This window comes from Podarcis vaucheri (genome assembly GCF_965113315.1).
Source record: "Podarcis vaucheri genome assembly, chromosome: 5".
NCBI classification, from domain to species: Eukaryota; Metazoa; Chordata; class Lepidosauria; order Squamata; family Lacertidae; genus Podarcis; species Podarcis vaucheri.
This window is the reverse complement of record NC_138763.1, coordinates 84,349,441-84,375,630: the sequence shown is the minus strand read 5'-3', so window position 1 is coordinate 84,375,630 and position 26,190 is coordinate 84,349,441. Positions and strand designations below refer to the sequence as shown.

General features: G+C 43.9%; 1 protein-coding gene and 1 long non-coding RNA gene across 6 annotated transcripts in view; one reads left to right on the top strand and one right to left on the bottom strand.

Annotated features, from left to right (window-relative positions):
- Positions 1-26,190, bottom strand: part of LOC309533623 — a 74,657-nt gene that overhangs the window by 35,806 nt on the left and 12,661 nt on the right. For 3 of the 4 annotated variants that reach the window (XR_014220336.1, XR_014220337.1, XR_014220338.1), the window contains exon 3: positions 17,711-17,770. This is a non-coding gene — a long non-coding RNA (uncharacterized lncRNA). Of the gene's footprint in view, positions 1-9,862; positions 9,959-17,710; positions 17,771-26,190 lie in introns of those variants that run through there. The other variant, XR_014220339.1, reaches the window with a different exon arrangement.
- On the top strand, positions 439-24,840 carry PPIF (peptidylprolyl isomerase F). Of its 2 annotated transcripts, none has more exons than XM_082225162.1 (6): positions 439-558; positions 14,077-14,107; positions 16,195-16,283; positions 19,767-19,863; positions 20,807-20,882; positions 22,489-24,840. In XM_082225162.1, exons 3-6 carry the CDS (start codon positions 16,275-16,277, stop codon positions 22,622-22,624), a joined length of 318 nt encoding a protein of 105 aa, XP_082081288.1. In that variant the 5' UTR covers positions 439-558; positions 14,077-14,107; positions 16,195-16,274; the 3' UTR covers positions 22,625-24,840. The 2 variants fall into 2 exon arrangements, with proteins under 2 accessions (XP_082081288.1, XP_082081287.1); XM_082225161.1 differs by lacking the exon at positions 439-558 and adding an exon at positions 9,984-10,410.

Genomic DNA, 26,190 nt, shown 5'->3' with positions numbered 1-26,190 from the left:
CAATTATCCACAAGGGAAGACATGCTTCCTCTGCTCCTTCCTTCAATGCAGATATGAGCTGCTACTTTGTACAACCACATGCACAGTGTTAAGAGTTTGTGAGTGCTGGGCTCCTATAATTCCCAGATTCAGCAAGTGTTAGAATTTAATCAAGGTTTGAGGTGCTAATCCCTGGATCTAGAAAATGTTAAAAGGGAATTGAGCCAGGCTAGCCTCCTTATGAAATGATTGCCATTGGGGAAATGGACCATTAAAGGATCAAAGGGGCTTGGTGAGAGAGAAAATTGGTAGGGCCCCCTACCTACAACAGATAAAGCTAGAGTTGAGAGGTTAGGAGTGATGTCACAATAGAAGAAAGGCAGCTAGCTCAAAAGCTAGAGAGTCTCTGTTTGAATCCAAGGCTGCAGCTATGGGAGAATCAAGACCCCCTTGGGGTGTTGATGCTGCAAACCCCTCCCTCATAGACCCAGGTTGTATATATGTATAAATCAACCATATATCACAAAGGGCCCACAGACTCTGCTATGCCGCATTCCCAAAAGGAAACAAGAACCCCAGGTGAGAGCCTGAAACTCGTGAAATCTCACACTGCTCGGAGATTGCGGTAGTGTGCAACGATATTACAGCATATTCACATAAATTGTGCATTATATTCCTTCCATGAACAGCAACATGCTGTTTCAGCGCAAACGCCGTAAAGTAGCCCAATGGCAACAGGTGTCCTGCCATGATCATCTCTTCCTGCTGCCATCCACTTGTAATCTAGTATTAAACTATCTAGTCCTGCATTAGGCAAATAAACGTAACAAAGACTTGCATCTATGGTCACTTCTGCAGTGGGCAGCCTCTGAAGTTGGTTGAAGTTCAACAACAAAGTCTGGGGGTGCGGTGCCATTTTTTATGCTGTTTAATTGGGGTGACTGACAGCTAAAAGGGCAATTGATCAACGAGGGGGAACCCATGTGAGCAATGGGTGGTGGAGGAAGACGCAATTAACACCAGTAATCACCTCTAAAAGGTGGTAAGAACTGAAATGGACTGGCTCTTCCTACCAGACAGTGTTGTGGAGTCAAAGGGAGGCTACTCTGGCACATGAGTAACAGTGCGCCATGATAATGGACTCTGCCATTACAGCTAAACGTATGGAAGATTTATCACAGTTCCAGAAATTCTTGAAAAATTCTTCATTCAAAAGCAGAGTACAATGCAGATGTGAATCATGCTTCTCAGGTACAACAGGCTTCATATTGCACATCTTTCAAATCTCTGTCACTGTTCCCTCCGCCCCAGATCCAGGGACGGTAGTCTCAAACCTGCTACCTTTTGGGAGCAGCTCTCAAGTTGCCGAACCTCATCCACACCTTTACTTCCCTGGTTTGTATCACTTCCTCCCTGACATCAGAGCTTCATCACTGCTACTCCACTTATTCAAGAGCCAGCATCTCTTGCCATGTCTTACCTGCATCAATACTGACTACAAAAGCAATTCAGACTTTGGTCACCTTCAGACTCTCAGTGTTTTGCAGGAGAGATTTAAGTACATACTGTTTCAGAGAAACAGACCAGACAAGAAAGGAGGAGGAGTGGCGTTATATGTCAGGGATGTGTATACCTGTTAAGAGATCCAAGATTTAGAACCTCAAAGCCAAAGTGATAGCATTTGGGTCAAAATTAAGGGAGAGAAGAATAACAGGGACCTCATTGTGGGAGTTTACTATAGATCCCCAAGCCAAACGGAGGACATAGATGATGCCTTCCTGGAACAGATGGCCAAGCATGAAAAAGGAAGGGAGATAGTAGTAATGGGGGACTTCAATTACCCGGATATTTGTTGGATGTCAAACTCGGCCAAGAGCATAAGGTCAAACAGATTCCTCACTGGCCTTGCAGACAACTTCATTGTCCAGAAAGTGGGAGAAGCAACAAGAGGAACAGCCATTTTAGATCTGGTCCTGGTGGAAGGATCATTAGGCGCGAGTGATCATGCTCTTCTGAAGTTTACTATACAGCGGAAAGGAGCAGCCAAGCATACTAGGACTCAATTTCTTGACTTTAAGAAAGCCGACTTCATAAAACTTAGGGAAGTGCTGGGTGAGATCCCATGGACAGTAATACTAAAAGGAAAGGGAGTTCATGATGGCTGGGAGTTTGTTAAGAGGGAGATAGTAAAAGCGCAACGTCAGGCAATACCAATGAGACGGAAACATGGAAGGTGCCTAAAGAAGCCAGGGTGGCTATCTAAAGAACTTTTAACTGAGTTAAGATTAAAAAAGGATGTGTACAAAAAATGTAAAAGGGGGGAAACCACCAAAGAGGAATTCAAACAAATAGCCAGCACGTGTAGACACAAAGTCAGAAAAGCTAAAGCACAGAATGACCTCAGGCTTGCTAGAGAGGTTAAAAGCAACAAAAAAGGCTTTTATGGGTATGTTCGTAGCAAAAGAAAGAACAAAGAAACAGTGGGGTCACTCAGAGGAGAAGATGGTGAAATGCAAACAGGGGACACAGAAAGGGCTGAACTCCTCAATGCCTTCTTTGCCTCAGTCTTCTCCAATGAAGAAAACAATGCCCGACCTGAAGAATTTGGAGCAAATGATTCAGCAAAGGAAACACAGCCCAGAATAACTAAGGAGATAGTACAAGAATACTTGACTAGTTTAGATGTATTCAAGTCTCCAGGGCCAGATGAACTGCATCCAAGAGTATTAAAAGAACTGGCAGATGTGATCTCAGAACCACTGGCAGTCATCTTTGAGAATTCCTGGAGAACAGGCGCAGTCCCGGCAGACTGGAGGAGGGCAAATGTTGTCCCTATTTTCAAAAAGGGGAAAAGAGAGAACCCAAATAATTACCGCCCAGTCAGTCTGACATCAATACCAGGGAAGATTCTGGAGCAGATCATTAAGCAAACAGTCTGTGAGCACCTAGAAAGGAATGCTGTGATCACCAATAGTCAGCATGGATTTCTGAAAAATAAGTCATGTCAGACTAACCTGATCTCGTTTTTTGACAGAATTACAAGCCTGGTAGATGAAGGGAACGCAGTGGATGTAGCCTACCTTGATTTCAGCAAGGCATTTGACAAGGTGCCCCATGATATTCTTGTAAAGAAGCTGGTAAAATGCGGTCTTGACTATGCTACCACTCAGAGGATTTGTAACTGGCTGACTGACCGAACCCAAAGGGTGCTCATCAATGGTTCCTCTTCATCCTGGAGAAGAGTGACTAGTGGGGTGCCACAGGGTTCTGTCTTGGGCCCGGTCCAATTCAACATCTTTATCAACGACTTGGATGATGGACTCAAGGGCATCCTGATCAAATTTGCAGATGACACCAAACTGGGAGGGGTGGCTAACACCCCAGAGGACAGGATCACACTTCAAAACGACCTTGACAGATTAGAAAACTGGGCCAAAACAAACAAGATGAATTTTAACAGGGAGAAATGTAAAGTATTGCACTTGGGCAAAAAAAAATGAGAGGCACAAATACAAGATGGGTGACACCTGGCTTGAGAGCAGTACATGTGAAAAGGATCTAGGATTCTTGGTTGACCACAAACTTGACATGAGCCAACAGTGTGACGCGGCAGCTAAAAAAGCCAATGTAATTCTGGGCTGCATCAACAGGAGTATAGATCTAGATCAAGGGAAGTAATAGTGCCACTGTATTCTGCTCTGGTCAGACCTCACCTGGAGTACTGTGTCCAGTTCTGGGCACCACAATTCAAGAAGGACGCTGACAAACTGGAACGTGTCCAGAGGAGGGCAACCAAAATGGTCAAAGGCCTGGAAACGATGCCTTATGAGGAACGGCTAAGGGAGCTGGGCATGTTTAGCCTGGAGAAGAGGAGGTTAAGGGGTGATATGATAGCCATGTTCAAATATATAAAAGGATGTCACATAGAGGAGGGAGAAAGGTTGTTTTCTGCTGCTCCAGAGAAGCGGACACGGAGCAATGGATCCAAACTACAAGAAAGAAGATTCCACCTAAACATCAGGAAGAACTTCCTGACAGTAAGAGCTGTTTGACAGTGGAATTTGCTGCCAAGGAGTGTGGTAGAGTCTCCTACTTTGGAGGTCTTTAAGCCAGTGTTTCCCAACCGGTGTTCCGCGGCACACTAGTGTGCCGTGGAACTTTGCCTTGTGTTCCGTGGAGGCGGGCGAGTCGGGCGGTGAGAGGCGGGGCGGCGGCGGCGAGCACACGCAGGGCGGCGAGCGAGCGAGCGAGCTCCCACATCCCATCGCCGCTCGCTACTGCGCCTGCGCATCCGCTCGCCACTGGGCCTGCCCCAGGAGGTGGGGTTGCGGGCATCACGCCCTTCCCCACGTGAGCGGGGAATCCCATCCGCCCCCACATGAGCGGGGAATCCCATCTCAGCCCCCGCGAAAGCAGGGGAATCCCATCCGGCCACGCCTCCTGGCTGGCTGGAGGGGGCGTGGCTTGCCCTTTTTAGGGCCGGAGCGGAGGGGGCTCGCCCTCTCTTCTCCGGCTAGCCCCATCGCCGCTCGCTACGTCCTATCGCCGCTCGGCGAGCACACGCGGGGCGGCGAGCGAGCGAGCTCCCACATCCGACGGCACCAAGCAGGGGCCCTTGGCCGGGCCGGTGCCCACCGTGCCCGCCTCCGCCCAGGAGGGCGGCAAGCAGCCACCGCCGCCACCACCCCCGCCGCTGCCCGGCAACCGCGCCGCCGCCCCCGGCTCCCCGCGGCGGGTGATCGTGCAGCCTTCGACGGGCGAGCTGCGAGCTCGGCGGGCAGCGCCTCCGTCTGCAGCGCCCGCCTCGCGGCTCTCATTCCCTGCCCCTGCCAAAGCTCACTCAGCCAAGCCGCGCTCTCCTTCCTGCCTCGCTTTGCTGCCTCCTCCCCCCCCACCCCCAAAGCTTGGAGGTTCCCCGGCAAGGGGGAGGGAAAAAAAATCGAAAACTTTCACTTTCGTGCGTCCCTCCCGGCGTGACGCTGCGCGCTGACGTCACGGGGCTGTAATGGTGGTGTGCCGCGAGATTTTTTTCATTAAACAGGTGTGCCGTTGCCCAAAAAAGGTTGGGAAACACTGCTTTAAGCAGAGGCTTGACAACCATATGTCAGGAGTGCTCTGATGGTGTTTCCTGCTTGGCAGGGGGTTGGACTCGATGGCCCTTGTAGTCTCTTCCAACTCTATGATTCTATGATTCTATGTACTAGAAATTTAGGTTTGTGCAATAAAACTGAACTAAAGCACTCAACAGCAGTTGGTGAGGAGGGCACAGCATTGACCCCCCCTATGGTCCTATCACCCTCCTCCCTACTGGTAAGCAGTATTGGCTCTGCTATGCCACCCACCCAAATTACTCCTGAAAGTGCGCTGCTGCCTTGGTACAACAAATCCGATTTTTATTTTTTTTTAAGGGATTTTTGTGGTTTGGGAAGCATTGGGAAAAGGCACTGAAGAAGGATGGATAAACACTGCACAAGCAAACCATTATGAATCTTCAATGTTGTATAACCTCCCTGCAAACAAATAATGAATACTCAATAAAGACTGGGAATAGTCTAATCTCCATGTAGGCTTTACGCTGGCAAATCCGAGTGAATTTTCACTGAACAGGTCATAGTGAAGGAGCCCCCATTCAGAACCAATGTTTTTTTCCTGATTGATGCCCTGAATTTGCAGAACAGCAGGCAAACTCCATACAGTCTTTATCATCAGGCAGCCACCTTCATTGTACTCTTTTTGGTGCCTGCTAAAAACACTTTTGTTCAGACAAGCCTACCATGTAGAATGTTTACACGTGTGTTAACCCTTTTTAAGCTTATCACCAATTATAATTTTAAAGTTTTAAATAGCTGTTTTAACTGTATTTTATAATTATTTAATTCTTTTTGGAAACTGCTTCAAGGTTTTTTACAATCAAATTTTATGACATAAATAAAATAAATCACCATATCCCTATGAAAGCACTAGTAATTTTGGTATCAGTACAGTACTCTGATGTGGCACTGATATAAATACGTACATTTAAACAGACTATCAAATAATTTCTAAACAAAACTGACAGTGGAGTTCTTGTTTTAAAATACATGAAATTTGTCACTGTCACTGATAAAAAAACTTCTTAAAATACATTTTTAAAAATGGAAAGGGGCAATGAAGTAAACTACATGTTTAAAGAAGAGACTGATGAATCACAACAACAAACTGCTAGAAAGTTCTCTGAAAGCACCAAGTGTGTCAGATGTCCTTGCCATAAGGACCATTTTAAAGCTGTATTTTCCTATACACATTGACTATGAAGTTGGTTAAATATTAGCTCAAGAGCCACACAGAGCAAAGCTTCTGGAACCTTCCCTAGAATTCATGCATCTTGTACTCACATACAACTTTCTGATATATGGAACACACGTCTCCAGCTATTTTTAAGTCAACCTTTATAAGTAATTAAAAAATTAAGAAACATATTTCAAAAGTCTTTCTTGATCTCAAGCCTAACCCTGTAACCTGAGCACAGAGGATGGCTGGGTATTGGTCATTCCAACGCATAAGAAACTAAATCAATGTTTCCCAAACTTGGGTGTCCAGCAATTTTCAGACTACAATTCCCATCATCCCAGACTACTGGTCCTGCTAGCTAGGGATGATGGGAGTTGTAGTCCCAAAATTGCTGGAGACCCAAGTTTGGAAACCCTGAATGAAACTTTCCATTATATGGAAAGGCGGCTTATAACAATGGAATGTAGTTGCTACATGGCTAATTTCCAAATCATTACCTTGATAAGGAAGAGGAATCACTGAAAAGATTATGAAAGAGCTTTAGCACCTGGAACACCTTGTGAAGCGCTCTGAAAATGCATGACGTCACAAACAGCCCTGAACGTTTCACTTATTTATTCTCTATATAAACACTGTATCACAACAGATAATCATCAGCTTTGCCTCTTACATATTTAAATGACGGCAGCCATATATCATGTGATAATTAGAAACTATTTACTCTCAACTACGTGCTTCTTCACACGAGCGTATAACATATCATTAGTCTGCTCATGACATTTCCCCAAAGCATCTTAAACACTATGTGAGCTGCGTCAATCAGACAGCCAACTCTCACAGGGACAAAGAGCCCACAACTCCCAAACAAGTAATTGTCTGATATACGATCTATATGTGATGTGCTGCAAGCACAGCCCCAATTCAGCAAGAGGCACTGCTCTTGCAACCTTGTCTAACCCTCACAGCATTCTCGGCAGGCACAGGAAAGGGATTCATCATGCACAGAATGATAGGCACAAATCAGCCTTTAAACACCGTATATTTCACAAAATCTTCACGATATCTTCAAATTCCATTTAATTCACTATTCCAGGCAAAAAGGTCCAATATACAGTTTGGTCAGCTCTGGGCCTAGCCCTGATAATGGAGAAAGTATATGTAAATAATTTCACCTGGAAATAGTAGAGTCAAGGGAAACCACTGCAATGTAATTAGCTAAACAATTAAAAAACACAGCATGGTTTTTTTCCCTGCATAAAATGGAGAAATAGTTAATAATTCTTCCCCTTCTTTCTTTTTTGATTAGGTACATAAAACCAAAATAAACAGGCAAGCTGGGAGGTTCCCATCTGTTGGGTGGGGATTGTTGACATGATTTGATATTCTCAATGATGACAGTGGTGTGCAGAGGAAGAGATCATTTATAGGGGCCTCTTGCTTGGCTAGTACCTTTTGAGAGCTTCCTTTACAATTTCACAAGTTGAAGAAACCATAAACACCTTATAACTATCTGCTCCAACACAGAAATGTCATAATAAAAACATAACTTTAAAATAAACAACCTACTGTATATGAAATAGAGTAACATTCAATCATCCATTAGAATGCAATAGTACACAATAAAAATTATCAGCAAATAATAATTAAACGGAAATTCGCTCTTAATACAATAAATGATTTCTAAACTACAACCAATAAAAAATAACAGCAAGTCACCATGCATAACACAATACAAATTGAGCAGCACAACTTATACACACAACTTATAAAATTATTATTTTTAAAAATTTTCCTGACCTCCTCTCTTTCCAGCTGCTTCTGCTGTTCCTAAAGTCATGATCTGGGAAAGGCTGCTAGGGCTGGAAGGTGGGGTAAGGCAGGTGGGAAAAGCAATTGTCTGATGGCCAGCACAAAGTCTCTCCCCCCTCACCTTCATGAAATGGCTCATTTAGTAAGACTGCTCATGTCTGTGTCGGCTTCCTAGTTGCTGGGCTGCCACTCAGTCCAGTGCAGAGCCATGTGTCGCCCACTCTAGTGAGAAACGGACTGCCACCTTATACCAGATCATCCCTCTGCCAATGCAGAGCCACTACCAACCTAGTCACGCCTGAAAATCTCCATGCAGACAAGGAAACATCCCCTTCACAAAGGAAAGCAATTCTGCACAGAGTCAAGACCATTGTTCCCTTCAGTCCTTTAAAAAAAAAAATCAAAAAAATCATGAGTGGTGGGGACAAAGCACCAAAGGTCTAAACTCTAGAGGATGTAGCCCTCAGTTGCCATCTTTTTCTTCTGGCATAAGTTCTGAGCTTTCCACCACAACACAGTACACAAGTTAAGTAAATACATCAAAACCACTCCTTGAAAAAGCTGCTCCAGTTGTCTTTCTGTCTGTCAGGTAGGCAGATCTTAAAAGGTCAAGAGTAAAAAAAGAGCCTGAATACATTTGGCTTGAAAGACTTAAGTTCCCGTGCTTTTAATTGTTTTCAATGAAGCATTAAGGCAGAGATGGGGAGCTTGAGGTGCCTCATTTTGCCAGTTTTGGGAAGGCAGCTTAGAGGGCAAGTGGGGGGTGTGTGTGTCACATTTTGGCCTTGCTCCAGCCCAACCCCAAAAGAGTGAAAAGGCAATGTGCGGCCCACAATTTCTCTGGCAAAATATTATTGCGGCCTACTTGGTATTAACAGTTTGGCTGCCCTAAGCTGGAGAGCTACTGGTTCCCCATCTCTACATTTATGCTCCCCCCCCCAAAAAAAAATATATTCCTGAGCTGCATTTCCCCCCCCCCCCCTTTAAGCTGGCAGCCCTAGGAAGACGGTGGCCATTTTTAGTTTTCTGCCCAACTTAAGACCGTAAGAGCCCACCTTCTGTACAGCTTCTAACTTTCTGTTATTGTTGTTTACACCACATAATGATAATGATAATAGCGTATTACCAGTGCTATTTTCCCGGGAAAAAAGAGGTGCTGGAGCTCCCCATGAACGCCTCCCTTGCTCTCTCATAAGGGTAATGGCTCCCACCTGGGAGATGCAGGGACTGAGCTCTAGCAAGTTCCGGCTTTAAAAAAAAGAGTCCTGTGTATTACTATTACATACATTATCAGCACCTGCTGTCATTCCCGCCCATTTCTACCCTACGCTAAGGGGGCGAGCGAGGCGCAAAGGCGCTTGTTTTAGTAATGGGCAACCGGCTTCCTCGGGTGTCTTTGCCACTGTTTGTTTGTTTTTGTCCCATTTCACCCTCACAAAACCAACCTGCGGCAGTACAGATGAGAGGACTCTCATTCCTTGGAGGTTTATAAGCGTGTGGGGGGGGGCACCTGTCGTGGATTACTTTAGCCGAGATTCCTTTGTTGCTCGGGGTTGGACTGGATGACCCTCGGGGGTCCCTTTTACATCTGCAACCGCAGGATTTTTGCCAAAGGCCACCAATACCTTCGAAAGAGGAGGAATTTGAGCGCCTGGACAGGGCCGTCGCTTTAAAGGTTTTCAGTATTTGAAGTGAGGGAGGAGGAGGAGGAGAAGTAGCAGTGAAGAAAAGGAAAGGGGAGAGAGAGAGAGAGAGAGAGAGAGAGAGAGAGAAGGAGGAAGAAGAGGAGAAGCGGGCTTCCCACCCTGGCGAAGCGCTTAATCAGCCACGAAGGATGAAGCGCCGTTGCCGCCGCCTTTCACGCAGCCGCGCTCCCTGTGCGTCCCTCTTCCGCCTCTGGGGGCGCTGCGGAGGCGGAGGAAGCGCTTAAAAAGGGCCCGAGCCCGCCGGATGGCTGTTCAGTTCCGGGCGCTTTTACGCACAGAGACGCACGCGCGCCTGCCTGCCTGCCTTTTGAGTGACCGCGCCGAAGTTTGGCTCCGTTTCCAGCCACCGCAAGAGGACTGCTGCTTGGTGCCGCCTGCCCTTCCTTCCCTTCTTCCTTCCTCCGCCGCGATGCTCGCGCTCAGCTCTGCCCGCCGCCTGATGCTGCTCCTGGGGCAGCCTCAGCAGTGCCGGGCCGCCGCTGCCTCCGGGGAGCTGCTGCTGCTGCAGGTCTCTTCCGAGGGCGCCCTGAGCCGCGCGTGCCGCCGTGCCTGCAGCGACCATAAGCGCGACGACGGCGACGACAACCCGCTGGTCTACCTGGACGTGGGAGCGGACAACCAGCCCCTCGGCCGGGTCGTGTTGGAGGTACGCGCCGCTTCCTCCTCCCTGGGCGGGGGGCGCGGGGTTGGCGCCTTCCCGCGTCCCTGAGGTGCCCTTGGAGCCTTTCGGGGAGGGCAGCCGAACTTTTTTATTTATTACTTGCATTTGGAGAGCTCCTTTTCTTCCCAGGAGCTCAATGGTTCTCCTCCTTCTCCGATTTCATCCCCACGACAACCCCCTGGTGTGGGTTAGGCAGAGAGACGGTGGCTGGCCCAAGGTCACCCAGTGAACTTAATGGCTGAGTGAGGATTTGAACCCTTGTGTCCCCATATCCAGTTCTCTAACCGTTATACTGTCAGGGGCTCAGCGTTGCTAACAGACATCACTGTTCTGTTGTTGTGTAAGGGATCCAATGACACTTATCAAAACTCTGCAGCTTGCAAAGGAGTTCTTCTCACTTTGCAAGGAGCAGGCAAGAAAGTCACCACCACCTGCTGAATTTACAGTCTGCTTGTTACAGTACGGTTGTTAAATATTTTTAGGGCTAACGCCCTCTCTCTCCCTCCCCATCAGCAAAGCTCTTGCGTCTATAAAACAAACAGGGTGAAAGTTCCCTAACTCAGATTGTTGAATTTCTTCAGGAAAAAATGGGGCCCCAAAGATAGCAACCTAGAGAATATGCATTAAGCTTTTGTACTACTGAAGAGTGTAGCCTTGACTATTCGTTGCTTTTTTCAAGGTGCCTTTTTTTGGGATGTCTCCTTGAGCCAAGGGCACTTACTTAGAATAAATCAACCTGCTTTGTTCTAAGCAAATGAACTGTAAACATGATTTGGCAATTAAGAATTTAGTTGATGAAAATATGGGTCCTTCATCCCCTTTTGATGTATTTGTTGATGCCAATACAGTAAGTATATTCCAAGATTAAAAGATAAAAGTTAACCCCATTCCTTCTCAACAGAGTTCTCTTGAGGGAAGTTTACTTGTTGGAGGCAGAAACTGAGATATTGGCATTTCTCCAGAGAAAAGGGAATTCTGTAACATTTGGCAACTACAGAGAGCCCTTCTTTGCATAACCTTTGCTGTTAAGAGCTTGACACAGCCATAGGATGGCACCTTTTGAATTTGAGATAGTAGGGAACAAACCATGAACTCATATTTGTGTCAAGACAACTTAATCAGGAATTAATTAAGTTCAGGTTCGGGCATGTGCCCTACAAACGGGAAAGATATTTTTATTAGAATTGTGAATTCTTATCTATTCTAAAGGTGATTTTTCTGGGGGAGAGAATCCCTCCCCCAAAAGGACTGCTAGTCTGAAATGAATTCCTTTGGCAAGCTTAATTTAGTGGCTTACATTGAGAGTAATGGAGAAAGTGATATCCGTGTAATAGAATTTGGGGGAGAACTGTATTGGACAGGCGAAAAGAAGTTGTTGAAGGTGTTTGGTCCCTCACATATTGCTTGGAGACCTCAGGGTGCTTCTCTTTTCAGGATGTATAGCAATGATCCCACAGGTACACCAAAGAGAGATGCTATTTTCCCTCACTGACTTAACTCCACTTATTGTTGACATCACCTGGAGTCTTTGATTTAATATTCCAATAGGGATTATTGGACAACAAATCTTACATACACTAGAAACATGGTTGCAATGTTGGTCCTAAAGAAAATGAATAGGGGAAGCAAGTAAGATGTTTTCTTTCGGACCAAATAATCTTCAGAATATTAGGCGCAAACTGCAGGACTTGAGTGTTTGTGGGAAATAGGAGTGAAGTTGATGTTGTGCTAGCTAGGGCCATGCTTTTATCTATCCAAGTCCCCACTGATTTTTCAGACAAAGCAACCATTCCTATCTGAGTCAACGTGTTATCAGAAAAGAGGAGCCAACATGATCAAAGGGATGGAGCAACTCCCCTATGAGGAAAGGTTGCGGGATTTGGGATTTTTAAGTTTAGAGAAAAGGCAAGCAAGAGGGGATGTGATCAAAGTGTCTAAAATTATGCATGGAGAGAGTGGCTAGAGAAAAGTTTTTCTCCGTCTGACATTGGAATTCATGGGCATCCAATGTTGGGAGATTCAGGACAGATAAAAGCACATCTTCATGCAGCACGTGGGCTGTGGAACTCGTTCTCCCCGAGGTAGTGATGGCCACCAACTTGGATGGCTTTAAAAGATTAGACAAATTAATGGACGAAAGGGCTGTCACTGGCTACTAGCCATGATGGCTGTGCTCTACCTCCGCAGTCAAAGGCAGCAGGGTTCCCAAATACCAGCTGCTGGGAACCACAAGAGAGGAGACTTCTCTTGGGCTCATGTTCTGCTCCCCAGGTTCCCACAAGCATCTCTGGTTGACCACTGTGAGAACAGGGTGTGGGATTAGACAAGCCTTTGGGCTGCTCCAGCAAGGCTCTTCTTACATTGTATGCCCATTATACCTTTTATGATAAGGTAGTACAAATACTGCGGTCTGGAAATGCTTGCTTGTGATCCGATCACACTCAATTGCTCCAAGGATATTTATGGAGATGATAGGAAAAGACAAATAGGTGCAGCAACTTTTATCCAATTAATATTTTTTTTCCTGAGATATCCTTGCGATACCCTTCATAATGTCAAGGCTATCTCCAAGCGTGGTTGCACATGACAAGTCAAAATCACTTTCACGTAAACAGGAGCAGAAGCTTTTTGAGAGCCAATTCTTTTTTACTCCATAGTACCTCTGTGCCCCAAATCCGACGTTCACAAATTTGAGGTTTCCAAAAGCACAGGCGTGTTGGAAATCAGGCATGTGTGTTTAAAAAAAATGTTAGTAGGCTACACTTGTAGGCTGCAGGTCTGAGCAGCTCACACTTGAAGTAACTGTCAGTGATCTGATTAAGCTCATATGCACATAGAGATGGTATTGTATAAAAATTAGTTCTCCTTTCTTTTTTCCATGTACCTTTCTAGAAGATGATCTTAAATGCTTGCCAAGTCATGCATATGGGAATCTCTTGGGAAGGTTATGTGGGAGAAGCATTCCATTGTAATCTTCTCACAAGCAATTACATGCAGGATCGCTTCCAAGAACCATGAGTGTTAAACCCTGTGTCATTAAATTGACCTAATGACACTCTCAGGTGATTGTGAGTAGGTTCACAGACAACATCACATGATGCTAAGCAAGCAGGTCACAGGCAAGGGTGTTCAGAATAAAAAAAAGTTATACATTGAGCTAGGGCTGCTTCTTCTGTAATTGCAAGCATCTTTAACAACTCCTTCTCCAGTGCAATCTACAGTACTTAACTGATGAAAGGATATAATGCAGTAAAATTCCATGTTGTGAAATTTCTACGCTGTGCGTGTAGATCTTCACACATGGAGATTACTTGCCCTTTGCCCTTCCTCTTCCTTTTTAGTTTCAAACCAAAACTACTGGGTTGGGTTTTTTTAATTGTGGGCTGTTTGTAATAGGCTTTCTGAATGTGTCATAGAATTTGGAAGTTGGTGAATGCTGGTGTAGCTCTGGTTTCTAGTAATTCTGCTGAGCTGACTAATTTTTCATAGAATCGTAGAATTATAAAGTACTTGGTACAGGTTAGATCTTTTTGCTTTTAGCTAATACTGTGGTATTTTGTTTTTGTTGTGTTTTTTAAAAAAGAATGGATTATATATTTTATATTACATTGGATAATGTGTTTTCTCTCTCTCTCTCTCTCCTCCTAATAGCTGAAAGCTGATGTGGTGCCAAAGACTGCAGGTAAGACAATACCTTTGCCAGTTCCTTATTGAATTTTCAGGGTTATGTAATGTTGGTAAGAAAATGAAGGAAAATTGAAATGCTTTTTCCAAAACAAAAATAGTGTCTTAAAGTTACAGTCAACAAGGTGGTTGCAGGGAAGGAGTAGAAAGGAGATAATTTTCCCCCACTTTATTTTCCCTGTTTGTAGCACAGATCCTTTCCAGGTTTGGTTTTGTGTATTATATACTCCCAACTTTTTGGAATCCTAAAATTATGAGAATTGTTGAGCGAGCAAAGTTCATATTTTACATAAACTTGAGTTTTCACTTGAATAGTTCTGTTGATTCTACTCTGCTCCTACCCAATGTTGATCTTTTCATTTCTTGGTTTGTTTGCTTATCCACACTTGCCTTTTGCCCTGCTGTTTCCAGGCACATGTCCTCTCTTAAAAGCTCTGTGTCCAAGCTGCTTTTTGTTGTTGTTGTTCTTTTGCCCCAAGCTTTCCCTGCAAAAACCAGCTCTTTTAGCATTCAGTTGGAGCAAATATCAATTCAAGTTTTCCATGGATTACTGTTTGTTCTGATTGAGCTCTAAAGAGAGGGTTTTCATGAGGCAAACTCTGGAGCAAAAAAGAAGGGTTGCTTGGACATAGAGCTTTAAAGGAACATCTGTATGAACATGCACTCACGTCCTTGTTTCATAGAAACTCATGACGTGACCAAGGCTACAATCCTATACTCACTTTTCCTGGGAGTAAACCTCACTGGACTCAATGGGATTTAATTTCTAAGTAGACATGTATAGGATTGTTTTAAATCAAGTTCATGTAGACCTACCGGTAGATGTTTAATTGAGCAGCTATAATTGTGAGCCCTAGTTTCTCATCATTCTGTGAGTCTGTGTGCCCATCACTTCATTGCTGTTGATTTTTAGCTGTGCAAAAATACATTAAGATGATAAGCTTGTGCAAATATTGGGCCAAATCCAGCATCTTTTTATATTGGAATCCTGCACATGCAAGAGTTTCCTGGAGAGTGCCTGTGTGCTTGCATAATTGTTTCCTGCTTGGCAGGGGGTTGGACTCGATGGCCCTTGTGGTCTCTTCCAACTCTATGATTCTATGATTCTAATTTTCCCTCTTGCAGAAGACAAAGAATCCCTAAATCATAGCAACTATAAATTTTTTAGAGGCAGGTAAGAATTTCCAAGAAGGGTAATTGCAGCCCAGTTGTATAGTGCCTATCTATTGGCACTATTGGCAACTATATTTAAGAATAAACAACAATACTGTGATCAAGAGCTTCATGGTATGCCTAAAATATTACCAGCAAGTGCACTAAGATTCTGCTGACAACTCATTGTTGTCTGCAGTCCTTCATTCTTCATGGGATGCCTTGGTCCTGACCCTTCTAGAGTTGCCTTAGTGTATGGTGCAGGAAGTGTCTGTGCAACAGGGATGGAACAGGGTGCTGTGGCCATCCTTTTAGGCCTGAGTGCCAAGGTGCAACATGGCACCCCAAAACCTGTTTTCCCCTCAGATGGTAAGCCTGTTTCTGAGTTGGGGTCTACAGTTGGGGATTGACATGATGGAATGCATATGGAAAACTAGCGCCCTGGAGAGAAGCATTACCTGGAATAACCTTTTCTCCCTGATTTTCTGTGTACATTCAGACATGTCAGCCTCCCACCACAACCTGAAGCGGTATAGTCCAGACATGAGTTTGCCACCTTTCCTTAGGTTCTCCATTGAAGCTGAAGCTCCGCTGAAGCTTGCGAAATTGCACAGAGTTGATGTCAGCTATTTGCATGCCTAAAATGTCAAGGCCCTTTTGCCCTTACAGATTTCAGGTATGCAAATCTCAACAACCAGGAGTTGCAGGAGATGGTTTATAGTAAATGTAGGATTCATTGCACACATCCCTGGTATAATTCCCCCCCCCAAAAAAAAAAATCTTTCTAAAAATTCGTTCAGAACATTGCATTGAAGCACACTTTATTGGATGGATTGTGTTTTCATTGCTTGTATAGCTGTACAAAGTGTTTTGCCATGGTTGTCAAGCTCCCTTGTTAGTAACAACGCTGCCTTTTCCCCTTTCCACCCCCAGAAAATTTTAGAGCACTGTGCACTGGAGAAAAGGGCTTCGGATACAAAGGATCCACCTTTCACCGAGTGATTCCTTCTTTCATGTGCCAGGTAATTAAACTGGAGGTTTCTACTAAGCCACTTGAAGTTTTGAAAGAGCAGCTGAGGTGTAATTGGAAGAAATGCAATTTCCAGGAAAAGCCTTTGCTGCAGCACTGGAAAGTTCTTGCATTGTATCCCTGTGTTCAGCAGCAGTAGCAGCTGTCAAGTTGCCATGTAATAATCTTGTGAATGCTCAGAAAGTCAGTATACCTGGGTGGTGGAGCTAGCATCTTGCAGAAGGCAAACTGACAGCTTCTGCGAGTGAACTCTTTCAGCCAGCTGTGGAGAGATGTCTGTCTTAGGAGTTCAGCTCTATAAGAAGGGATCCACTTTGCATGTTCATGGATAACCTGGTTGCTAAATCATTCACAGACTACCTGAATCAGGGTCAGGATTTAATATGTAGCAGGGCACGTCCTTTATGGCAATCTGCTGAAAGTCAGTCCCAGCAGACAGACATGCGAATCAAAATAAAAGGGAGGTGGAAAATGGGCTGAGAGTTACTTTGTCAACCACTGGCTAAACTAGGACTTGAAGGAAAATCACTGCTCAAAGTGCTGTCCTCCAGCCACCAGGCACAATCAAATAAGAGAGAGAGATGGAGCATCGGTAACAGGCATGACACCTTCATTTCCCAAGGAATGAAATGTATTACTTCCTTTTGTTTTCTGTTGTGTCCTTTCTCCAAGGACCTCTGGGTGGGTGCAGCAAATAGCAGTGAATTTCACTAGGGCGAAGAGGGGACTTTAAAAGCTGCAATTTACAGTGAAGTCCGGAAGCTGTGATTGGTGTAGTTAAAATTAAGTTAAATGAAGAGATAGGCAGATCCCAATATTTCCCTTTCCTGTGTTTACCTCCACGATTTCTATACTCACAATTTCTATACTCCACAAGCAGTTTAAGCAATGTTTGGGGATAGGGTGCTGTTTGTTAACTACATCTCTGGTGCAGTGTTTTCTGCCAATATGTGGCATTTCAAATGCAGGAAACGGGTATATCAGAGTATTATTTCAACACCGCATCTGAAAAGACTTACACATCTAGACAGTTGGTACTGTGGATGTTTAGAAAATCATTGTTTAATATGAATAAATAACAGGTGTTGCCCAGTTTGCTTTGGGGGAGCCTTATGAAAACAATCCTAGTCTGTTTTACCTCTGCTAAAACAAATGGCTGTCTCACTAAAGGGGCTATTTGTTAGGAAAAGGGCTGACACTTTGTGTGGAATTGTAATGAGCTTTGGTAGGAGAAAAACCAGCAAGTATATCTTTTGTTCTTGATCTCTGACATCATAATCTTCATTAGTGTTTGCATTAATAGAATAAATATTTGAAAGAGAAATATCACAGGTGTCTTTTAACTACACCAAACCTGGAAAGAGTATACATTTTTGTTGTATAATTGCAGTTAAATTAGCTAGTCAGCAAACTGTTTACCTTGTAGCATGTGTGAGGTGGCAGTTCCTTCTAATTTGGGTGCAGATGTGTCCCAAATTTCTGTAAATAAGTCACAAAGGATTTTAGTTACACCCAGAATGGTGGAAAACCTGTGAACCTCCAAATCTTCTTGGACCTTCCATCAGCCTCAGTCAGCATGGCCAGTGGTTAGGGATGATAGGGGTTGCAGTTCAACAACAGAAGGAGGCACCAGTTTCCCCACTATATATCCTAGATTTAAAGAAAGGAGACAAAGTTAAATCTGAGTATCTTCTTTGCTGTGGCCTAGAGAATTGTGGTTTTTCCTCTTGCACATAGTGGGTGCATTTCAACTATGTATGTAGCCAAATGCTTTTGAATGCATTTGAGATGAAAGCCCTTAAAATAATTACATTCTTGGAAACCAAACAATCTGCAAAGCAGCAAGACTGTGTTCCTGTTCTACTCAAGCCTTAAACCTTTCTCCCCTTCTTCTTTTTTTGGAATAATGTTGCCTTCTTCCACAGCTGCATACTTTTGCTTCCTCATCTAAGGCAGCATAGGACTGGCAGTGGTGCCTGGTTAGGGTTAGGGACAAATATCTAAGCTGTTTAATGATGGGCTGCAACCAAAGTGTCTATTTTCCTTGTTTGCAGGACGTGATGTCGAAGGGAAAGAGTAGTTCTTACATGCAAATAGTCTTCCTTCATAGTGTTGAAATAAGAAGGAATATTTGTCAGTAGATGCTTGTGTCACAGTATCTATGACAAGCTTCTTCCTAACTCCTGCCTCTTATCTCCCTCCCACAGATTCTCAGGAGTAATATTTTGAGTTTATGATGTAAAGTTCTCCAAGCAGGCACCTGATCTTAAGCCTCTCTTAAGATTGTGGCATTCATCTTCTAAACTCGTAGTATGAATGCCTGTCATTTCATAACTAAAATGTGAAGTCACCGTGACGTAGCTAATTGGCAAAATTAGAGGTACTGAACCTTGACAATTTAAATGCTCCTAAATTATAGGGTGTGCTTTCACACTTGTTCAGGTATAACCAAGGTATTGATGTAAGTTATTATTTCCCAGTTCCTTCCAAGTATAACCCACTGTTAATCATCTTAGGATCCTTTTTTCCTCTAAATGAAAGTGTACTAGTTTTTCATTGGGGCATGACGGCAGTGACCCTGTGACAACAAACCAAGCATGCGATTTTTCAGTAGCAGTTTTTGATCTTTCCTGGGGTGCAAAGTTGTTGCTGTGTGATGCTCCAAAGTCCTTGTAGGTGCATTAATCTAGGCCAGCATTTCCCAACCCGTTGCCTTCCAGGTGATGTTAGAGTACAGTTCCCATCACCCCCCAACCAGCTTGGCCAGTGGTCAGGAATGATGACAGCTAGGGCTGTGTGATGTTGGATTTTCAACATCACAGTGTATCGCGAGTCAGACGTCACGGTGTGGCAATAAACTGTGATGATGAAAAAAGCTGCATTGGTCCCAGCTGGCACAGTGCTGGGTGAAACTGCCACAGCTGAGCTCCTGCCCCCAGGAGAGCCAGCCCCCAGTCCCCCTGGGAAGGGCAGGCTTCGCGCTTCCCAACTGAACAGCCGCGATCCTGCTCCTCTCATGCAAGGTTCGGGGCTCTCTTAGCTGGGGGGGAGCACTTTAACAGAGCCCCCATCCCACCGCTGCCTCTCCCTGTTGGAGCAGGTGGGAGGCAAAGGATAGAGGTTTGCTTAGTGCAGGCAGAGGCAAACTCGGCCCTCCAGATGTTTTTGGGACTACAACTCCCATCATCCCTTGCTAACAGGACCAGTGGTCAGGGATGATGGGAGTTGTAGTCCCAAAACATCTGCCTATGCCTGGCTTAGTGGGTCCAAGGCTGAAGTGAGATTTGAAGAGTGGACTCACCTCATTCGTAGGTCATTCTCCTAACCACCCTGCGGCGCTAGCAACTCTGATGTTTAAAACCACTTTAAATACAGTATTTTGTATTGTATGTACTATCTGGCCATAAGTTAGTCAGCTAGAACAGGCATATGTTGCTATGTGTATGTACTTTGACAAAACTTGTATCCCTTCCAGGGTGGCGACTTTACAAATCACAACGGAACAGGTGGCAAATCAATATACGGTAGTCGGTTTCCTGATGAAAACTTCACCCTTAAACATATCGGACCTGGTAAGCAAAGTTTCCCTTCTCATATTTCTGGTTTTTTGCATGTTCCGTTTGCAGAAAGTGATGGTGGAGGTAGGGCAGGCCTACACTTGAATTTCCAAGCCTGTGTTGAAGTTGTTGATCATATGATAAGCTCATGAGCCAGAAGACCAGCTTCTGAGAATGACTAGGGCATTTCTGGGCCTCACGCCAATGTCTGAAGCAGATTATGGAAATCTGATAGATTTATTTGCATTGGTATTGTTAAGTCTCAAGTTCTAGGACAAAGCTTTTAAACAAGCATAATTAAAACGCCATATTATAGCCAGGTAGTGGTAATTTGAAACTGTTGTCACTTATTAGTTGTATTGAAATTGACAGCCACGATTTTCCGAGGCTCAAGACTTCATGAGTTTGTTCCTCTTGTTCAATAGCGCAAGAAAGAGATGGCACAGGGCAATATTCATATGCTCCTTTCATCCTCAGAATTACCCCATCAAAAAGTAGTAGTTAAGTTGCAGTTCTGTCTCGGATATGCTATTCATCCTTTCAACATCTACGTTGTTTAATTAGAATAGGCTATGTGTGTGGTGTTGCCATTTGCCAAGCTGAGCTTAGGATTTGTTTGTCAAAAAGCAATAGTCAGCCAGTTTATAGACAAGTGGGAAGAGGTAACCTTGGATTCCTGGCAAAGGGGATAGAATTAATTGGTCCCTCTTGCAGAAATTCTCTCATAAACCAGCGCCAGTGTCTGATTCCTCCAGTACAATATCAGATCTTTTTACTGCATGCTTACAATGGCATGTTTTGTGAACTCTCGGTGGAATAGCATTCTCTTGTTTTTTCAAATGCAGGACCTAAAACAAAGAGGAGGCTTCATGCAGAAACTCCTTGAATGGCCTGTTAGGTTTTTTTGTTCTGTGTTCTTGTACAGTGAAGTTACACTGCTGTCTTGATGTTGTTGCAGGTGTTCTCTCAATGGCCAACGCTGGACCCAACACTAACGGATCTCAGTTCTTCATTTGCACAGCTAAAACTGATTGGTAAGCATTCTGCAAAGACACATGTGGAAGGGCTTGTTTTTGTAACTAGGCTTTCTCAAAGCTTGGCAAATTGCACATGTTTGTGTTCCTTGCTAAGGAGCATGATGGAAGCAAATGGAATTGTATAGGATGTGAAAATGCCCTTTAGGAGCTTTATACATTTTAATAAGCAGTTAAAACATTGCTTTAGAGGGAAGTGAGAGGCAGATGAGGATCATCAACCTGGGAAGGTAGCCTGTCTAGGAGAAGGAAAACTCTGATCCTAAACCTCCTCTGCCTTGTGGGATATCTTTGGGAGAAGAAAAGGCTAAGTAGCAAATCCTACATAAATCCAGAGTGGAGTCCCTAAGACAGTTGAATGGCGCCTTGTACGCTTCCTTCTGGCAACTTCTGCAGCCAAGCTGGTGCCAAATGTATTGCTCTGCTTTCCTTTGAACCACATCGGTGAGGCCAAGAGGGGGTTCTTGTTGTCTGGGCAGCCCAGGACCCCCAGACACACTGCCCAGGCTTGTGCCCCAGGAAAGGACACTCCCAGCAACACACTCAATTTCTCGATACAGACTGATGCCAACAACAACAAAAGCTGTTGCACTGGCTCCGGCTAATTTCCATTTAGAAGTGAGCTGTGCTCCTCCTCAAGTGCTTCCTGTAAGCTCTGGTTTTAAATTAGAATACCTTAAACAGTAGAACTCTTCTGTTAATTGTGAATAACGGTCCCATTCAGAATGAGGGCGGTGCCATGTTATGCAAAAGCAGGTGAGGGGAAAAGCCATAAAAAGCCAGTATAAAGGCTACAAAGGAGACGTGTGGGTTAGAAAACATTCACCCAACCCCTAGAAAGCTCCATTTCTGCCTATAAACGTTTTGGTGCACCTGTAATAGGAATAGCAAATATGTACTTATATACATCTTGTATACATACAATATACCATATTGAGAAGAGTCAGATAAGTACAAGCCTCACCACTGTTATTTAATTCTGCCAACGAGTAGATAGCATTGCTGTCTCCCCTACGTAACTTTCCTACATGCCTAATGCATATTTGGAGGAAAACAGGCAGAGCACTGCATCATGTTTTCCTGCCTGCTAGTCAAACACTTAATGAGCACAAAGTCACTCCCATCGTCACATGTGGTGAATCAACGCAATATGCAAGTCAGAGAGGGCTAGAGTGACTTTGACTAACACATCCCATAATGAGTATATAAGAATGAAAATGCCTTGAGTTGCTTGCTGGCATTTGGTAGCTTTAGCACATGTCAGGTTCTGAGCCTTAACTGTTTGGTTGATTAGGCTAAACACTATATTTGGGATTTGACAGGAGACCTGGTGTCTCCGGTCCTGCTAGCTAGGGATGATGGGAGTTGTAGTCCAAAAACAGCTGGAGATTAGATGTTAACAGCAGTGGCTTCTCAATGCCAAGCTGATTGCTAAGCTTCCTCCTGGTTTGGTGTGATTTTTTTTTCAAGTGTTTCTGGCATGGAATAAAACCTTTTCAGTAAGAAGAAAATTATCCCGTGTTTCAAGTCAACTCATTCTAGATTCCTTCCCATTCATACTGCTAGTTTCTTTTGCCGTTGCACATTATTCCTGTTTGTATTGCAGGCTGGATGGGAAGCATGTTGTGTTTGGCCACGTGAAGGAAGGGATGGAGATTGTGAAAAAAATCGAGAGCTTTGGCTCCAAAAGCGGGAAGCCTTCAAAGAAGATTGTCATCACTGACTGTGGAGAGCTGAAATAAGTCAAGATGTGGGAGCCTCTGGCAAATCGTTGATGCAAAAAAAGGAATCTGCGTGAATTATTACTTGCACATTTCTCATCTGGATAAAACTTTTTACCGATAAGGATACTAACTCCTTGCTGAGCCATGATCAAGGACAATAGAAGTATATGAAGAATTTCAGTTTGGAAAATTCGTTTGATCTCACATGATCATATTCTGTTTTGTTTTTAAATTGTACTACTTTTTATTTAAGTGTTACACTGAAGGTTCTCTTCAGTGCTTTATAATGGAAAATAAAAGAACAATGGCTGCTAGCAAAGATCTGCTAAAAATCCTCTGAAGTAGCTCATAATCCAAGCTGGGAATCTTATAAGATTCTTAGTTAGAGTGGGGAGTAACTAAGTTTCTTACAATTTAAAGATTATCCTGTGGTCTGGTTGAACTTGAACTCTCCTATTTCAAATGAATGTATTAATGTATGATCTCCAGCATCTGTGGAACAGCCGTCAGAATATGGGTAGCTAAATGATTAACTGATGTGACTTAGGAGTTCAGCTGATTGATCAAGGTAACTTAATGAACAGTACTCTCTCCCCTCCCCCTACTGAGAAAGGTGCTAAAGATCCAATTTATGCAAGGGTACACCAGTACTTGAAGTACGTGGAATCGGTGGATTTCCTACTTCTAAATTTCTTCCAGTCTTGGACCATCTAGAGCTTTTAACAAAGGGCAGAATTAACTCATACTGTAACTACTTCGACTGCTTAGAATGTAATGCTTGTGACATGCTACTGTTAGGATTTGAATCTGGGAGCATATTACCAGATCAGCCAGACATTCTGAAAGGAAATAGCCATACCTATATGACATGCAACTGTGAACTTTTTAAATGGAGCATGGGAAGGTCTTTCTTATAATGATTTATTATTGTTATTATTTAGTCTTTCTCTACTGTGATAGCATCTCACTGTGTTCCAAATATAGTAGGTCTGATTTATGTAAGAGCTGGTATTAAAAATGATTTTTTTGTGCTTTGACTTAAAACCAGGGTAAGTAGCTGAGAGAGGCTATTCAGATTGATAGAATCACGCAAGGAGGGGAAAGTTGAAGCAGTGGATTATTTTCCCCACTTAACTTGCTTCAGTCTCCACTTGAGTTACAGGATTGGAAGGTTCAGCTGAAGCAAGCTGAATTTAGGAAGAAATACTGAAAACGATAAGGAGGCCCTTTGGTCCATATTCTGGATATATCTACACTAACACCATTTTAAATCATAAGTCTCTCTTACTGCACCATCAAATAATTCTTGATGTTGGATGAGTGTTTCTCATCTCCATCACAGATCCTACAAATTCCTATGGTACCCTGTGGGAAGGGGGGATGTTAAACAAATTTCTGTGGTGTAGGTATATCCTAAATCACAGGAAAAGTGACTCACATAATTGGTAGCATTGTTGCTTTCTCTCAGATGTGTTCAAAATTCACTGCAGGCCAGCAGTGATGAACTTTGGATCACAGGTACAGAGCAAGGAAGGATGGCTGAAACATCCTGAGATTCCCTGTGCTTGCACATGACTCTGAAATGGCCTGCTGAAACAAGCTGATAAGTGTTTTCTTGGAGCTGGCTCCTGCTTGTGGATAGCACATGGCTTCTGTTGAGGGGGAAATGAAACGGGGAACCTCGCATGGCTCTTTTTAAGCAGACCTACCTTTTAAATTTTTAAGTTCATTATAGTGAATGGCTATTGGGAGCTGAATCTGAGCATTTGTTACAGTAACTACCGTATTTTCCGCTCTATAACACGCACCCGACCATAACACGCACGTAGTTTTTAGAGGAGGAAAAGCCGTAGGCATGCCACCCATAGGCATTCCCTCCATAACACGCACAGACATTTCCCCTTACTTTCTAGGAGGAAAAAAGTGAGTGTTATGGTGCAAAAAATATGGTATATAAAATGTGAATACCCTTCTATGATGTGAGTGTTTTTCCCATAGCAGGTAGTATCTCTGCAGGTTGAAAATACTATTTGCACTAGGCTCGTGCATGCAGTGAAAGGTTAATTTAAAAACAAATAGGATACCTCCAGTCAATTGTTCTTGCATTCTTTGAAGTATATTTGAAATGCTAGCAATCTAAACTTGTTCGGCTTAGGTCGAGTATCAATAACTGGTATTTTTGTTACATGTTCGTTTTTGTATGTGTAAGGTCATTAAATACCTTTTTGTAAAAAGTGATGGTCAGTTTCTTTTCTAAGTACAAAGGCAAAAATAGCTTGAAGAGGTACAAGAACAGCTGCTTCTACTAGGTTTATTGCCATTGTCCTGCTTTCCAAATACTGGCCACATATTGCAGGTCAGCAGCACAAAGCCCTCATAAGTCCATTTTTGTAGTTGTTGACATCCAGAATCAGGATTGCTGAACCTGTGCCCCCCCCCATGTTGTTGGACTATAGCAGGCACCCCCAACCTGTGGCCTTCCAGATGTTTTGGCCTACAACTCCCATGATCCCTAGCTAATAGGACCCGTGGTCAGGGATGATGGGAATTGTAGTCCAAAACATCTGGAGGGCTGAAGGTTGGGAATGCCTGGACTATAGCTTCCATCATCCTGGACCATTAGTTGTGTTGACTGGAGCTGGTGGGAGTTGGTCCAACAAACTGTTAGAGCAGCCTGCCTTAACCTGTGGGTCCCCAAATGTTGAACTACAACTCCCATCACCCCTAGCTAGCAAGGCCAGAGCTCAGGGATGATGGGAGTTGTAGTCCAACACCATCTGGGGACGCACAGGTTGAGAACCGCTGTGTTAGAGGATCACAGGCTAGCCACCCCTATGGCTGTTTCTTCCCTTCGCTTGTTGGAAGATTGCCTGAGTTTCTGTGACGTGCTGCTGTTTCAGAGCCATATGATATAAAAGCACTTATTTGTTTTAGGTGGTGCTGCATTAGCTAGACACACCACCCCTTTGGGAATGTAAATGTCTTTTGATGATCCAAACCTCAAATCTGATTAAACCTGTAATGCTGCCTTCCTGGGTTGGGTGACTGACTATGGGCTCTTAGTCACCCATTCATTTCTATGACAGATTTCATCACCTCTCTCCTGGTTCCTGCTTAAGCAAGTCAGTTGTGAGACGTTGCTCTCAGAGGAAATGGTCTGGGTTGGTTTAGCAAAGTGCTAATTCATGAAGGCATGCTCTGTAGCAGAAGGTTCTCTACCCCCCCCCAAAAAAAAGGTGATTGTTCATATAAAAAAGTCAAGATGATGCTTGTCAGAGTTGTGAATATTTTGGAGTTGGGCTTTGAAGAGCCTAGGCCATTACTACAGCTGTGCCAGGCCAAGCAGCTGAGAGCCTGACCACAGGAGTGGATCCATTCCTGACTCATGAAGGTGACCTACATTACTTCGACTATGTAGCATTATGTTTTTAAAGCCCCATCTTTAGAAATGGACAAGTTAACTAGCTTGGATAAAAGTATTTGGTATGTTGGAATTTTGTGCCATTTTATGGAATATTAGAATTATTTTAATGTCGGGTTATAGGATGGGAGTTTGTCCTTGCATAATTAAAAAAAATGCTGCC